This window comes from Bombina bombina, chromosome 2 (assembly GCF_027579735.1).
Source record: "Bombina bombina isolate aBomBom1 chromosome 2, aBomBom1.pri, whole genome shotgun sequence".
NCBI lineage: Eukaryota > Metazoa > Chordata > Amphibia > Anura > Bombinatoridae > Bombina > Bombina bombina.
Genome location: NC_069500.1, coordinates 190,241,353 through 190,257,389, shown reverse-complemented (window position 1 = coordinate 190,257,389; position 16,037 = coordinate 190,241,353). Strand labels below are relative to the sequence as shown.

The 16,037-nt window shown below is 38.3% G+C and overlaps 1 protein-coding gene across 4 annotated transcripts in view; it reads right to left on the bottom strand.

Moving 5' to 3' along the window:
* CERT1 (ceramide transporter 1) overlaps positions 1–16,037 on the bottom strand; it is a 341,058-nt gene that overhangs the window by 305,838 nt on the left and 19,183 nt on the right. For all 4 annotated transcript variants that reach the window (XM_053701397.1, XM_053701398.1, XM_053701399.1 and 1 more), the window contains exon 2: positions 6,200–6,334. In XM_053701397.1, coding sequence (XP_053557372.1) covers positions 6,200–6,334 — 135 coding nt within the window. The remainder of the gene's footprint in view (positions 1–6,199; positions 6,335–16,037) is intronic.

Genomic DNA, 16,037 nt, shown 5'->3' with positions numbered 1-16,037 from the left:
GCTATCTGCTAAAGGGAATTAGGGAAAGATACACTATATGGCCAAAGTAGGTTGGCCCCTCCTTGTCGAGCCCTGGTGTTAGATATAGATAGATAAAAATGTCATGGATCTGCACTCTCACTAACAGAGGAGACAACAACCAGGGTGCCGGTTACAAAATAGCACAGTAAAGACCACTTTTACAAGACTATATTTTACTGTAAGTGACGTTTTGGGAAGAGACTCCCCTTCCTTTGACTTAGTATAATTCCAGAGTATGCAGTATTTGTGAGACAGATATACCTATATAAAAATAAAGAGAGGGAGGGAGACACGGAAAGAAATCTTGCTGCCATTTGCATTAATTTTGGTAGCGTTTTTCCTTCTTTGTTAACACACGACAAAATAGAATGCGGAATAAAGCAAACCTGCTTAGGAAAAAAAAAAATGTGATGCATCTTTTTGAATAGAGGCCATAGAATAATTACCATATGAAGAAAAAAAAGCAAGAATGAGGTAATAATCACAACTCCAAATACAGCTGAAAAGGTGAGTCATAATAGGTTGAATGCAAATTATTAAAAAGAAGGACAATTAGCACTGATTTGTTAGTCTTAAAAAAGCAACATGGAGGCACAAAAATGATTAATTTACAACACCTGGGGGGGGGTCTCAAAAATGAATAATGGGCTTTGCCACATTTGGACAAACTGCATCAGAAAGGTTGCAAGGTAAGATTCAATAACCAGGATACACTGAGGCTTCACAAGTTGCTAAATGCCACAGAGGAATAGCAATGAAAAACAGAATTTATTAAGCACCTTTTTGACTCTGTCTCAACAAAAAAATTGTACATGGCAAACTTCACAAAGCTGACATATATGACTGGGCTGCAATTCTGAAACCTCTTATACCCAAGGCTACCACACACATGAATAAACAAATAGAAGGAAGAAAACACTGTACCCGGGACCAATGGAAGAAAATATGGCTGGTCTATCTTGGATAACCCTATTTTCTACATCAGAACTGGTTTACATTAGAATAAAGTTATGGAGTGCCTTAAACCAACAATGCTTGCTGCCAACTATTATGAAGAGCAATGATCGATTCTTGTGGATACCCTGACATAATATTCTAGGGCCATACTGACCTCATACACAAGAACCGTTTCATGAAAACCAATATGAAGTCAAAAGACCTTTTTTTACGGCCTCTAAAATAACCAGATCTAATTACTGAACCTTTAAAAAGGGACATTAAAACACTTTTTTTTTTGCATAAATGTTTTGTAGACAATCTATTTATATTGCCCATAAAGGTTTTTGTTTTGTTTTTTTAAATTATAGTTTTGCTTATTTTTAAATAACATTGCTCCTAACCAAGCCCCAAAGTTTTAGGAGAACACTTTCAGATATATACTCCAGCTTGCTCCTGTTTGTGTAAGGGGTCTTTTCATATACAAAGGCATGGGGAGGGGGAGTGTCTTATTTCCCACTTGCAGTGAGTGGGCTTTCGATCTACCTTTGCAACAGAGCTAAACTGAGAGCTTCTGAATACATTTTTAAATCAGTTTTATACTGGATTTTTAGATCAGTATCTGTGCATCTTATTCTTTATAGTAGTGTATATTACATGCAGTTATGTGAAAATTGGTGTATACTGTCCCTTTAAGATAAGTTCTAGAGATTAACACCCCCTTTATCCCTCAAAGAAAAAGGAGGCTATATGAATAATACTATACTATCTCTAAAAACAATTCAGTTAGATTATCTGAAGCTGCTCTGAAGGCAAAAATATACCCCTACTATACTACTACTCAGTTTGTGAAGCCCTGTTCTTTAGCTTAAATTTTAGGACAGATCTAGACAAACAGAATGAATTCTAGTTAATAATAATTCTGTTACATTTGGCCAGTAAAACAAATATGACAAATTCAAAAAACGCTGTTATAAATATTCTAGTTTTGAGCCATAGCACGTAGTAATAATTAACTAAAGCCCTGCATTACAATTAAGAAACACAAGACTTTTGCAAACACAGCTGAAGATCTCTGCAATGAAAAAACGAAAGCATCCAAAACACCACAATTTACTAATGAAGCCAACACAAGGCTCATTCAATTATAATCACAAGTGGTCAACTAGGTCTGGTGCCAATAGAACACTCTTTGCCATGAAAGCTGAAACAGGAAGCCTCTGTAACTATAGTCCAGCTGCTCTGCATATGCTTACAAACACGCAAGGAACATGAGTAGCACAAAAAAGGCAAGAAATTATTTCAGAAAGATAGTACACTAATTGATGGAAAATGCTAACTTTTCACAAAAACAAAATTATGGCAACCAATAACAATTACGGCATAGCGTTTAAATAATCTTTATTTCTAAGCATCTTCTGGAAGGAGCAGGATGTTGGGTCACTTTTGATTATATATATGGGTGTATGTATGTGTGTGTATATATATGTGTGTGTGTATGTGTGTGTATATATATGTGTGTGTGTATGTGTGTGTATATATATGTGTGTGTGTATATATATGTGTGTGTGTGTATGTGTATATATATATATATATATGTGTGTGTGTATGTGTGTGTATATATATGTGTGTGTGTATGTGTGTGTATATATATGTGTGTATATATATGTGTGTGTGTATGTGTGTGTGTATGTGTGTATGTGTGTGCGCGCGCGAGTGTGTGCGCGCGCGAGTGTGCGCGCGCGCGAGTGTGCGCGCGCGCGAGTGTGTGCGCGCGCGAGTGTGTGTGTGTGCGCGCGCGAGTGTGTGTGTGTGTGTGAGTATGTGTATGTCTGTGTAAGTGTGTGAGTGATACTGAAAACAAAAATATAAAAAAAAAAACTAATTTCAGGATTTAGATAGAACAAACCCTTTTAAACAACTTTTCAGTGTACTTCTATTATCAAATTTGCTTTATTATCTTTGCTAAAGGAGCAGTTATGTAATACTTGCAGCTAGCTGAACACATCTAGTTAGCCAATCACAAGAGACAAAATGCGTACACCAATCAGCAGCTGGCTCCCACTAGTGTAGAATATTTTTGTATTTTTTTCAACAATGAATACCAAGAGAACGAAGCACGTTTGAAAATAGAAGTTCATTTAAAGGAAGCGGTTTCAGAATCCTTTTTAAAAAAATAAAATTTTGCATCCTCTTGCTATTCAGATATTACGAAGCCTCATATCATGTTTAATCGCACAGCCCTAATATTTGTTTTTAATTTATATAAACTATATACTGGGTGACAAAGTAGTCGGGTAGGGGCAGTGTAATACATTGTAATATTATAACCTTCTGCTATTCCAAGCACAAAATAAATGCATAATTTAACACATTTATTTAAATGATAGTTTGTGCAATAAACATTGAAAAATGTTATTAGTTAATTTTAGCTAATAATATTGGCTAAAATTGGTCAAAATGCGTATATTTTATATCTATCTCAAAGGAGTTTCAAGTGGATCCACTCAAATGGTGCCATTCTCTTTTTTTTTTTTTTTTTTTTTACTCAAAGGCTTAAAAAGTTATAATTTATATAAAAGGGACATAAATGTCAAAATTCAACTTTCAAGGTTCAGATAAAGCATGACTTTTTTTTTCTTGAGACTATTCAATTTATTTAGGTTATCAAATTGTTTTCTTAGTATCCTATGTTGTCAGTAGCGCAGTAAAGCATTACCGGGAGCCATCGGCTGGTTGATAGCTGCACATATATGGTTCACCAGATGAGTTCAGCAACGCCCCAGTAGTGCATTGCTGCTCTAGATCAAGCAATAGGCTTGATCACATTAGAAGACTTTCTTTTTCTACAGTGAATGTCAACTTTCAAGAATGAGTGGCGGTTTTTAAAAATCCTATTAAAAACATGGGCACTTTCATTCCTTAAAGGGACAGTAAACCTAAAAAATAATGTTATATAATTCTGCACATAGTGCAGAATTATATAACATTATTTTACTGCTATAGTTCTAAAATCCTTTTTTCCCTTTTAATAATTAAAAAACATGCCGCTTTTACAGACCCGCTTCTCTGCTCTCTGCTGAGCGGGTCTGTTTTTTTTAGTCAGCGCATCGGGCCAGCTGTATAGTCACAGCCCGGCCCGACCGCACCATAAGATTAAGTGCAGCTCGCTCCTGTCACTGGTTTTGTTAAAATACTTACCTTTTCTTCTTAAAGTCGGAGAAGCAATTCCCCCTCCTGCCGCTCGTCTCTTCTTACGTCAGCAATGACGAATACAGCATCCTCCAAACACGGCTTCCCTCCCAGGGGGAATCATTGCCTGAGGCAACGCCGTGATTGGAGGAAGACGGATTCGTCATTGCTGACGTAAGAAGAGACGAGCGGCAGAAGTGTGTGTGTGTGGGGGGGGGGGGGGGGTCACTTCTCCGGCTTCAACAAAACAGGTGAAATATAAACTTTCATGAATGAAAGTGCCCCTGTTTTTAATAGGATTTTTAAAAACCAGGCACTACTTCTTGTAAGTTGACATTCACTTTAAGTCCTATGAGTGCTGGTTCTGCTCCATATTGTTTAAACAAATTTAAACCTTCATGTTTCAGATAGAGCATGTCACTTTAAGGACACTTAAAATTCACCTATATTATCAAACATAATTTGTCCTTCTGGTATCTTCATGAAAGGCATATGTACATATCCTCAGCACTATTGTTTGCATTAACCTTTGTTAATAACCACTCTGCAGGGATTTAAAAGGACATGAAACTCAAAAATGTTCTTTCATGAATCAGAGGGGCCCATTTATCAAGCTCCTAATGGAGCTTGAGGGCCCGTGTTTCTAAAGACTGCTGCTCCATAACCTGCCCACCTGCTCTGAGCAAGCGGACAGACATCGCCACAATTTAACCCGATCGAGTACGATCGGGTTGACACCTCCCTGCTGGCGGCCGATTGGCTGAGAATCTGCAGGGGGCGGCGTTGCACCAGCAGCTCTTGTGTATTGCTCTCCGCATTCAGCGAGGTCTGTCGGACCTGATCCGCACTGTCTGATAAGGTCCGACAGACCTTTGTTAAATAGGCCCCAGAGCATAACATTTTTAAAAGGTTTCCAATTTACTTCTATTATCAAATTTGCTTTATTCACATGTTATTCTATGTTGAATAGATACATCTAGATAGATAGCGTGCACATGTCTAGAGCACTACATGACAGGAAATAGTGTTGCCATTTAGTGCTCTTGCCAATGTATAACATTCTAGCAAAACTGCTGCCATATAGTGGTGCAGGCACATGCACACTCCTAATCTTACCTTCTTGTTTTTCAACAAAGGATACTAAAAAAGAGAATATTAGCATATTGAAAGTCGTTTAAAACTGCATGCACTGAATCATGAAAAAATGTTGTATATACACCTTTAATTAAGCTCCAGAGCAGTAGTGCACTATTGAGAGCTAGCTGGTGAATGGCAGGTATACACATTTGTCTTGTCATTGGCTCATCAGATACGCTCAGCTAGCTCCCAGTAGTGAACTGCAGCTCTGGAGCCGACAATCCCCTGCAAAGTGGTTAAACACAAAGTTATATGCAAACAATAGCGCAATAAAATGCTCTAACACAGAGCATTATTTACACGTCTACAAATTTGAGACAAAAAAAATACTTGAACAGAAATAAAAGAAAATCTTATTACTACAGGTTGTCAAAAAAAACAAACAAAAAAAAAAACACCACCACAACAACTATAAAATCAAGTCAATTTGCAAACCAGAATCCCATGAAATAATCTCTACACCTACAGAATAGGAAGTATAACATTATGGAAGAAAAGGAAATGAAAGACTCTCTCTACACTCAGAGCTGCAGTACATAAAAAGAAACTCCTAGAAAGCAAAAAAAAAAAAAAAAGTTCAGTAACCATTACATAAGAGAGGAAAAAACATGATTAATGTAAAATTAGGTAGGCTATAAAGAACTGGAAAAGCAATGACCTCTCAAAAATAAAAAAACTTAATGATGCTTAAGAAGCAGAGGCTGTCTGATATCTTCAAGCAATGTTAATATTAATAAAAGGCAAGAAGTGTCAGTAACTGTACTCTGTTGATACATGTCACAACTTTCGTCTTCAAATTGAGGAAGGAGCAAAAACAAAAAAAAAAAACAAAAAAAAAAACGCGACATTGTAAAAATAATGAACAAGTTGATATGTTAAAAATAAGACCGCTGTAAGGATAAGAGAAACATACCGTGATGACAGCCTTGCTGAGACAGATGGATCCCCTGCAGCCATATTCAGTCTCATCCTCGGATTTGTAGTAGCTTAAGGTGTTATTTTTAAGGACAACCCATCGATCCTGCCAGCCATGAATGTAGTTGGTCCACTGTAAATAAGATCAATAAATAAAAAGCATTAAAACACATTCATACAACACTTTATAGAAACCAGACCAACAATTGAATCAGTGAAATAAACAATATACTTTGATTTCATTCTCATAAGGTTTCTCAGGGGACAATATAAAACTGACAAAGCATACTACTTGCCAAGCATCCATACCTGTTAGTTGCTCAAAATCAGACAAGGCACATAAAAGTCATAAGCAGGGCTCTTAAATGATCATTTGCGAGAGACACACACACAGCTAGATAAAAAGCAAAATGGAGGACTTACTCAAAGCATTGATCGAATGTTGTGACTAACTTCCAAATTACTTTTAATTTAGCTGTGTGCTTGCAAGAGAGTGCCAGACGTTCTATGTGTTGTGTTAATATTTTTGTTTTGTAAAATAAACTGTGGGGTTAACTGGGCAGCTGCCCGAGTATGCAGGACTGTGTGTTTTGCAGCTCATGTGATGTGTACCTACAATCCATTTCCATGAGGATAGATATATCTATCCTACAAACACGTTTAATTTAAGATTATATATATATATATATATATATAAGCAAATTGTGGTCACCAAGCACTCTCGTTATCCATATAATGCCTAGGTGCAGTGCATAGAAATAATATAAACAGAAGCAGAGACCGCACTCATAGGTCTTATATTTACCACTGATGTGGATTTTATTCAATCTGTAACGTTTCGGGGTTTCCCCCTTTGTCAAACATAACAAATAACATAGTGCAAGTCCTTTATATACATACATAAAACCCCCTCTTACCCCAGGTGCAAACCATCCAGCTCTGCCTACGGCGGGCTTCCGGCAGCGTTCACTCCGCGCAACTGCGCATGCGCGAGGCAGCACTACGGAACCCCCAGCAGGCCAACTGAAACAAAAAGCGAAATAAAAATTACCGTAACTTAGCAACGGTAATGCTTAGACAAATATAATGGAACAGCGCTGTAAGGATGACCTCTACATAATACAGAGACACCCCATATCTATTCTTAACATCTCCTCATCAGTAATTTCCACATTAGATATCAACATAACAAATATATGTATAATACAACATTATCGTTAAACATTGGCATTTTAGCCAGTTATCAGAGGAGGAGGTGGGGGGCTGGGTATTGACAGCAATATACTGGCCAGTATTTAATCTGTATAGAGAGACTTTTAAATAAACTCAACATTATCACAATTGGAACAAATATTTAAAGTCTCTCTATACAGATTAAATACTGGCCAGTATATTGCTGTCAATACCCAGCCCCCCACCTCCTCCTCTGATAACTGGCTAAAATGCCAATGTTTAACGATAATGTTGTATTATACATATATTTGTTATGTTGATATCTAATGTGGAAATTACTGATGAGGAGATGTTAAGAATAGATATGGGGTGTCTCTGTATTATGTAGAGGTCATCCTTACAGCGCTGTTCCATTATATTTGTCTAAGCATTACCGTTGCTAAGTTACGGTAATTTTTATTTCGCTTTTTGTTTCAGTTGGCCTGCTGGGGGTTCCGTAGTGCTGCCTCGCGCATGCGCAGTTGCGCGGAGTGAACGCTGCCGGAAGCCCGCCGTAGGCAGAGCTGGATGGTTTGCACCTGGGGTAAGAGGGGGTTTTATGTATGTATATAAAGGACTTGCACTATGTTATTTGTTATGTTTGACAAAGGGGGAAACCCCGAAACGTTACAGATTGAATAAAATCCACATCAGTGGTAAATACAAGACCTATGAGTGCGGTCTCTGCTTCTGTTTATATTATTTCTATGCACTGCACCTAGGCATTATATGGATAACGAGAGTGCTTGGTGACCACAATTTGCTTATTATTATTATACACCAATAGCACCCGTTCCTAACAGGATTTCCACCCAAGTTCAAACAATCCAGCTGGAACAGTGGGGAAGTAACGATGACAACTACGACAGCAACAAGCCTTGACATTGAGAATGAGGAGGATTATGCACATACCTTTCAATTTAGTGCAGAAGATGCAACTCGGATTCGTTTTGACAGCAGAGTAATAAAAACACAACGGGAAATTCCTTTACATTTATACAATCAGATTTTGAAATTGAAAAAAAGAAGGATTGACTTTAAGCTACACGGCTGCTACTTATCCGCCTATCACGAGAAGATGCACATACCAAAAGGCTTTAGGATCAAAAATATGCCCACCATTGGCAGGAATAATCCTGTGTTTTGTAAGAAGTGGTGTGGCATATTAAACAAATGCTCTCTAGATCTCATGTTATTGGTAATTGAGGAGACTGGAGCAACATTGAAGAGTCTGGAAATTGAAATCACACAATTTGAAACTGATCATCTGTGTAAATTGGAACAAGACCAACAAGAGGATTGGCTCACCAAACTGCACAAACAGCTTAAAGATTATGAAGGTGAGCTAATAGCATTTAAAGAAAAGAAATGGGAAGCTGTGACCACGGATTACCGGGAGAAAAGACTATATCAATGGACATTAAGCCCTGAAGAAAGACAGTTCAGGATGTCACGAAGGAGACCCAGGGTATATAAACCCAGAAACCTGACGACTATTGACAGTTCAGATAATGCCACTGATAATGAGGCACCATCAACATCTACAGAATGGCAAAGGGAGGAGGTGGCACCCATGATCACACGATCAAAAAACGAGGAGCGCCCAGGCCCCACACGAGGAGGGGGGGGCACAAGAACCGGTGGCAGAGGCAGACCGCCAAGACAGGGTCAAAGATATTAGCTGACAATATCATCAATCTAAGTAGCTATGAGCTGAATCAAGAGGAGAAAGATGTGCTTAATAAAGGCTTAAGTTTCATACCTACCACATATGCTAATGAGTTCGATATGTTGGTAGATTCTTACAAGTTTCAAAGGACACTAAGATTAAAAGAATTTTTCAAGGATACCCCGAAAGAAACAGATGTAGCCTCTTTTGAACTAAAGAAGAAAAGCACTTTTGATCCTCGAAGTCTACAACCAAGTATTCTGACATATTCCAGATTAACCAGTGATGAGATGAGGGAGACTGTCAGAAAGAACAAAAGTAACATCAGGAATAATTTGTCCAAAAGGGAGACACAAGCTCTTAAGAAGCTACAAGAGAATGCCTCTATTGTGATCCGTGAAGCAGACAAGGGTGGAGCACTGGTCATCCAAGATTATGTTTGCTATAAAAGAGAGATCATGTCACAGTTGGAGGACAGTAAGGTATATGAAAAGTTACCAAATAATCCTACCCAAAAATTTAAGAGCAAGATTGATGAGTATTTGAATCAACTAAAGAAAGAAAATCAGATCTCGCCAAGTCTATTATCATATCTACAAGTTGAACATCCTATTGTTCCCGTCTTGTATACCTTACCAAAGGTACATAAACACCCGAGCAAACCACCTGGCAGGCCCATAGTGTCTGCCAGGGGATCCATACTACAGCCCATTGCCACCTATTTGGACAGAATGCTACAACCTTTTGTACAGATGATCCCATCGTATCTAAAAGATTCGATTGAATTGATAAAAATCTTACAGAAGCTAAGTGACATCAGAGACACTGATATACTGGTCACCCTGGATGTGACCAGTTTGTACACGGTGATTCCACATAATGAGGGTATACATGCGGTTAGAAAAGAATTATTTAGACATCCTTACGTGGGACCACCCACAGACACTGTGATACAATTACTTGAATATTGTCTACGAATGAATTACTTTAAATTTGAGACACAGTATTATTTACAAACAGCAGGAACTGCTATGGGCTCAAATGTGGCCCCAACATACGCCAACATTTTTCTAGGAGCCTTTGAAAGAGAACACCCAGTAACATTTGAGGACAGTCATATCATCATATTCAAGAGGTACATTGATGATCTGTTTTTAATATGGCGTGGTACCCAACAAGATCTGAATGACTGGTTTGACAATCTCAATCAATTGTCGGTGAATTTGAAGTTCAAAATAACATATCATTGTGAGGTGATTGACTTTTTGGATTTAAGAGTAAAAAAATCAACTGGCACATTATGTACTGAACTCTTTACCAAACCAACAGATCGCAATTCAATGCTGCTTTACACAAGTTGTCATCCCACAGGAATAAAAAAAGCTTTACCTATATCACAGTTCCAGAGGGTGGTAAGAAATAACTCCACCAGAGAAGGGAAGGAAGAACAACTCACCAATATGTATCAGAAATTTAAAGAAAGGAGTTATGTGGATGAGGTGCTACAAGAAGCCTATGCCCAAGCGGTGAATATGACACAAGATCAAGCTTTAACCAGCAGTGAACGAAATAAGGACCAACCAACCATGGACAGATTAACATTTGTCACTGAATACAGTCCGGACAAGAGAGATTTCAGAGGTGTGTTAGATGAACATTGGAAAATCATATCAAGTGATAAAACGTTACCTCTGCAAGAAACTAGACCCCCAATGATCAGCTACCGGAGGGGCAAATCTCTAAGGGATATTTTAATGCGTCCAGATATGACTCAGGCCTATACGAGCTCTACATGGCTAAGACAGGGCAAGAAAATTGGATGTTTTAAATGCTTGGGCTGCACAACATGCAGTGCAGTGAATTCACACATCCATGGACTAACAAGAGATTCAAAATTAAACACCGTGTGACCTGTACAACAGTCTTCATCGTATATCTGTTACATTGTATTTGTGGCAGATTTTACGTTGGAAAAACCACAGACGATTTGCGTACACGAATGGCGAATCACAGGGCGGCCATTAGAACAGCAATAAAAAATGGAGACTCGGAACAGCCAGTGGCCAGGCATTTTGCCAAACATGGACATACGGTTAAGGACCTGAGATATGTGATCATTGACCACGTCCCCCCCTTGCCCAGGGGTGGTGACAGAGGCAAGTTACTGCTACGAAAGGAGTCCAGATGGATTCACACACTGGACACTTTAACTCCAAAAGGATTGAATACCAATTTTGATTTACACTGTTTCCTGTAAAGTGATAATGATGTCTAATAACAATATGTGAATTAAGATCTGGATAAGGAAGGGAGTCTATTGATACTAGATTCTGATAGGTCCACACATCTAGTAACATGACTACTCCAATACTGTTATATATTCTGTAAATAGAATTAGCTTCATGTTTTCAATCTGAATTATATTTGTTCCAATTGTGATAATGTTGAGTTTATTTAAAAGTCTCTCTATACAGATTAAATACTGGCCAGTATATTGCTGTCAATACCCAGCCCCCCACCTCCTCCTCTGATAACTGGCTAAAATGCCAATGTTTAACGATAATGTTGTATTATACATATATTTGTTATGTTGATATCTAATGTGGAAATTACTGATGAGGAGATGTTAAGAATAGATATGGGGTGTCTCTGTATTATGTAGAGGTCATCCTTACAGCGCTGTTCCATTATATTTGTCTAAGCATTACCGTTGCTAAGTTACGGTAATTTTTATTTCGCTTTTTGTTTCAGTTGGCCTGCTGGGGGTTCCGTAGTGCTGCCTCGCGCATGCGCAGTTGCGCGGAGTGAACGCTGCCGGAAGCCCGCCGTAGGCAGAGCTGGATGGTTTGCACCTGGGGTAAGAGGGGGTTTTATGTATGTATATAAAGGACTTGCACTATGTTATTTGTTATGTTTGACAAAGGGGGAAACCCCGAAACGTTACAGATTGAATAAAATCCACATCAGTGGTAAATACAAGACCTATGAGTGCGGTCTCTGCTTCTGTTTATATTATTTCTATGCACTGCACCTAGGCATTATATGGATAACGAGAGTGCTTGGTGACCACAATTTGCTTATATATATATACATGTAATCTAGTGTCTCCTCATATACACACTGCTAGTCATTCTAGTACTGCTCCCAGTACACAGCAGTCTATCTCAGTATAAAAGTTATACACAACGATTATATGACCTTCTTCAAACAATTTTATAAAGCACTATATCCTCTCCCTGGGTCTCTTGACTGAGCATCTACTGCTCCATATGTATCTGGATCGCCCCATACACATCTCTGATACTGAGGAAATGCAAATATTGACGCAACCTTTACAGAGGAAGGCCCACCTATCTGTGAGTTAATGGGAAGAGAGAGGTGGAGAGAACAGAAACCCAAAATACAATGAGAAGGTAACCTTTACAGGAGGCCTCTGCTATCTCCTAAATACAAACTTCTCTAATTGTCATCAGTCTGTAGTATGCTGAGACACGTAGTTCCCAAGCACGGCTTGGGGGAAAACATGTAGCTCTGTCACCAAATCACCAGGACACAATATGACAAAAACAAAGGATGCAAAGTGCTCACAAATGGAGGCAACAAACCCCATCTTCAAAAGGTGCCATGGGCCCCATGCATCTGGATAACTCCCCGCTTCAATGACACTTGCTATAGAATAAAAGCTCAACCAAACCTAAACATTTCTAAAACAAATTAACATCTTGCTTTCTGCAATTACTATCACCATTTATTTGTAGAGTGTCGGATTCCGCAGCACTCATTTTAGTTTTTTAAATAGCCTTATTTGGTGAAGCCAATCTGGGCTTGAGACTGTAGGCAGCAAGGCTAGGGTCATAATGATCATATCATGTGCATTGTTTTGCAGATCATATCTGTTAAAATTAGGGAAATATATGTAAGCATTGTTATCTTGTCTGCAGTGCTAGATCTGCAATTCAGTGCTCAGAATTATGCTATTTAACTCCTATTGCTGTTGTGTGCTCCTGCAATATCCTAGATAATGGAGTTAAACAGTTTTCAGTCGTATTGATTTATTATATACAGCCTGAAGAAAGGGCTAAAGCATTTTAAGATATGGCAAAACTTTCACATCCTATGTCTTTAAAATGTTCTGGTACATTTGTTTCTGAATGATACTAAGCTATAATTTTCACAAGAGATGTCTTCCGAACCTACCTTTAGACACAAACAAAACTAAATAATAATGTGCATGTCACAGGTGATTTTCTGCTTTCTCTTAATATAGAGTGAGTAAAGAAGGATCTATACCACTGGCTTTCAAACCTGTCTACAGGCCTTCCTAACTGGACAGATTTTGAGAATATCTAAACTGGAGCATAGGTGAAATAATTAGCCGATTAGTAAATATGATTATTAGCCTGCTCTCACCCAAGGCAATCCTGAAAACCTTTCCTGTTAGAGGCTTGATGACAGGTTTGAAAACCAGTGATTTATACATTGCATATAGATTAAAGAAGATGCTAAAGAAAAAAAAAAGAAAAAATAGAAATATGAAGGGGGAGTAGAGGTCAGAAGTTTACAGATATATTAGCTTGAGATTATAATGAATGAAAGTTGTATTTAGTTTATCCCACATTTGTCATTTAACACTTTTCCAAGGCTGCACCCAACTATGGAATGCTCTCTCCTGAAGTATCCCTGTTACATAAATGAAATCTGAAGTACATGCTTCAAACTTAAACAGTTCTGCTATGAAAGAATGTTATATATAGCAGGGGCAATCAAAAAGCAGTGTATATTTATTTTTTGCTTTTTTTTTTAAATAAATGCTAGATAGAATGATTTAATTCAAAGCAAAGATTAGACCGAGAAGAGTATGCAGATGCAATTTTTATTGTATAATATTTAAACAATAAATAAGATTTTAAAAAAATAAAAACGTTTTAGTGCCCAGAATGCTATGGGACACGCCATGTTGTAACCTAGGTTTACTTCTCTGCGGAGGCCAATTAGGGACAGTTATTAAAAGTACAACAGTCCCACAGCACCTCTGTCAAATACAATCACAGGCATGTGATTTTGGAAAATAGGGCAGCTGCTATACCCTATATGTTAAAATAATCAGTTATTCGCAGCATCAAACATTTTGTTCAAAGACATAATTAAAGCTTACAGGTACAAACACAGAACATAGCGGTTTCGATACTTATTTAGCACAACAGTAAGCTGTTAGTTTAAAGTAGGTTTATTTTCATCAGGATATTGTTTTGATGGATACAGATTGGATTACACACTATATTAGTATAATAATATGCTTGTACTACTATTATCCCTTATTTTGTAATTATTACTACATTTAATGAATGGACTACAGATGTTTCTATGCAATAAAGTACTGGTATTCTTCTATGTGGCATTTCAATGAAGCAGAGAAGGGGCTATACAGCAGAGTTCCTATAATAACAGAGATGGCACTGTACTGTGGCTTTAAAATGAATCAAGGTAGCTTTTGCAGAGCAGTATACAAGAGCTGAATTAAGTTCCTTAGAAGGGAAACAAGGACATGTGAATTAATAAGTCCCTTCTTATAAAAGCAGTTTTAGGTAATGTAGCTCAGAGAGGGAATCAAGCAGCAGAATTGTCAGGAACTCAAACACTATAAGGTAAACAATGTAGGCAAGATCATACAGTCCGGTTCATGTACAAGTGGCAAGCAAACAAATATAACAAAAACCCCCATGCTGTTATGGGCACAGAGTAGTGCAATAATAAAACGCTATGTGAATTAGATAATTTTACTACTGCCTTTTTAGGTCTGTTTAAAATCAAAACCTAAAGAAACCTTTATAAGACCCAGTCTGCATGACTAATTACAGACCAGTATCCAACCTCCAATTTCTGGGGAAAATAATTGAAAAACTAGTGGCACCTTCACTGAAAGTCCATCTATCACGCCAGAACATATTCAATCCTTCCCCCAGTCATGCTTCAGATGCCGCCACAGCACTGAAACAGCGCTAGTCCAATTGCTAAATGATCTCCTCATGTCAAGAGACAAAAGGTGATTACTCCATCCTAATCCTCCTGGATCTCTCAGCTGCATTTCACACCATTGACCATAGGATACTAATAGAGTGCTTGCAGCACATCTGTATTCTAGGAGGCACAGTCCTTAACTGGTGTATATCTTTCCTCGCTGGTAGATCAGAGAGAGTAATATCAGGATCAAGCTCATCAGCATCGATAGAACTAGCCTGCGGAGTTCCACAGGGATCTATCCTGTCTCCCATGCTATTCGCAATCTACTTACTACCACTGAGGGACATCAATAACCGACATGGCCTAAGGTATAATTGTTACGCTGATGACACACAACTCTACTTCTCCTTTGCTCCAGATACTACAGACCCAGCATGCTGCATAAACAGTTGCTTAACAGACCTCAAAGTGAACCAGGACAAAACAGAGTTACTCTTGGTGAGGGGACCCCGGGCATCAAAAAATTCCCACGATCACCCAACTGGCCTGGAGCTTGGAGGCTCTGAACTAGTTAGTTCAGCAAAGGTACGAAACCTCGGCGTGCTGATTGACGCTGGACTATCTTTTAAACAGCAGATTTCCTCAGTAATAAAATCTGCCTACTTTCATCTGAAAAACATAGCCAGGATACAACACTTAATTCCACCGGATGATATGCCAACATTAATCCATGCATTTGTATCCTCTAGGCTAGATTACTGCTATTCACTTTACTTGGGCCTCCCAAAAAAAGAACTTCATCACCTTCAGATGGTACAAAACGCAGCAGCCAGACTACTGACCAATCAAACTCGCTCCTGCCACATAACACCTGTCCTCCACTCCCTGCATTGGCTTCCAATTAAATGGCGAACATATTTAAAAATTGGCCTGCTGACCTTCAAAGCCTTAAAGGGACATTATACACTCATTTTTTCTATGCATAAATGTTTTG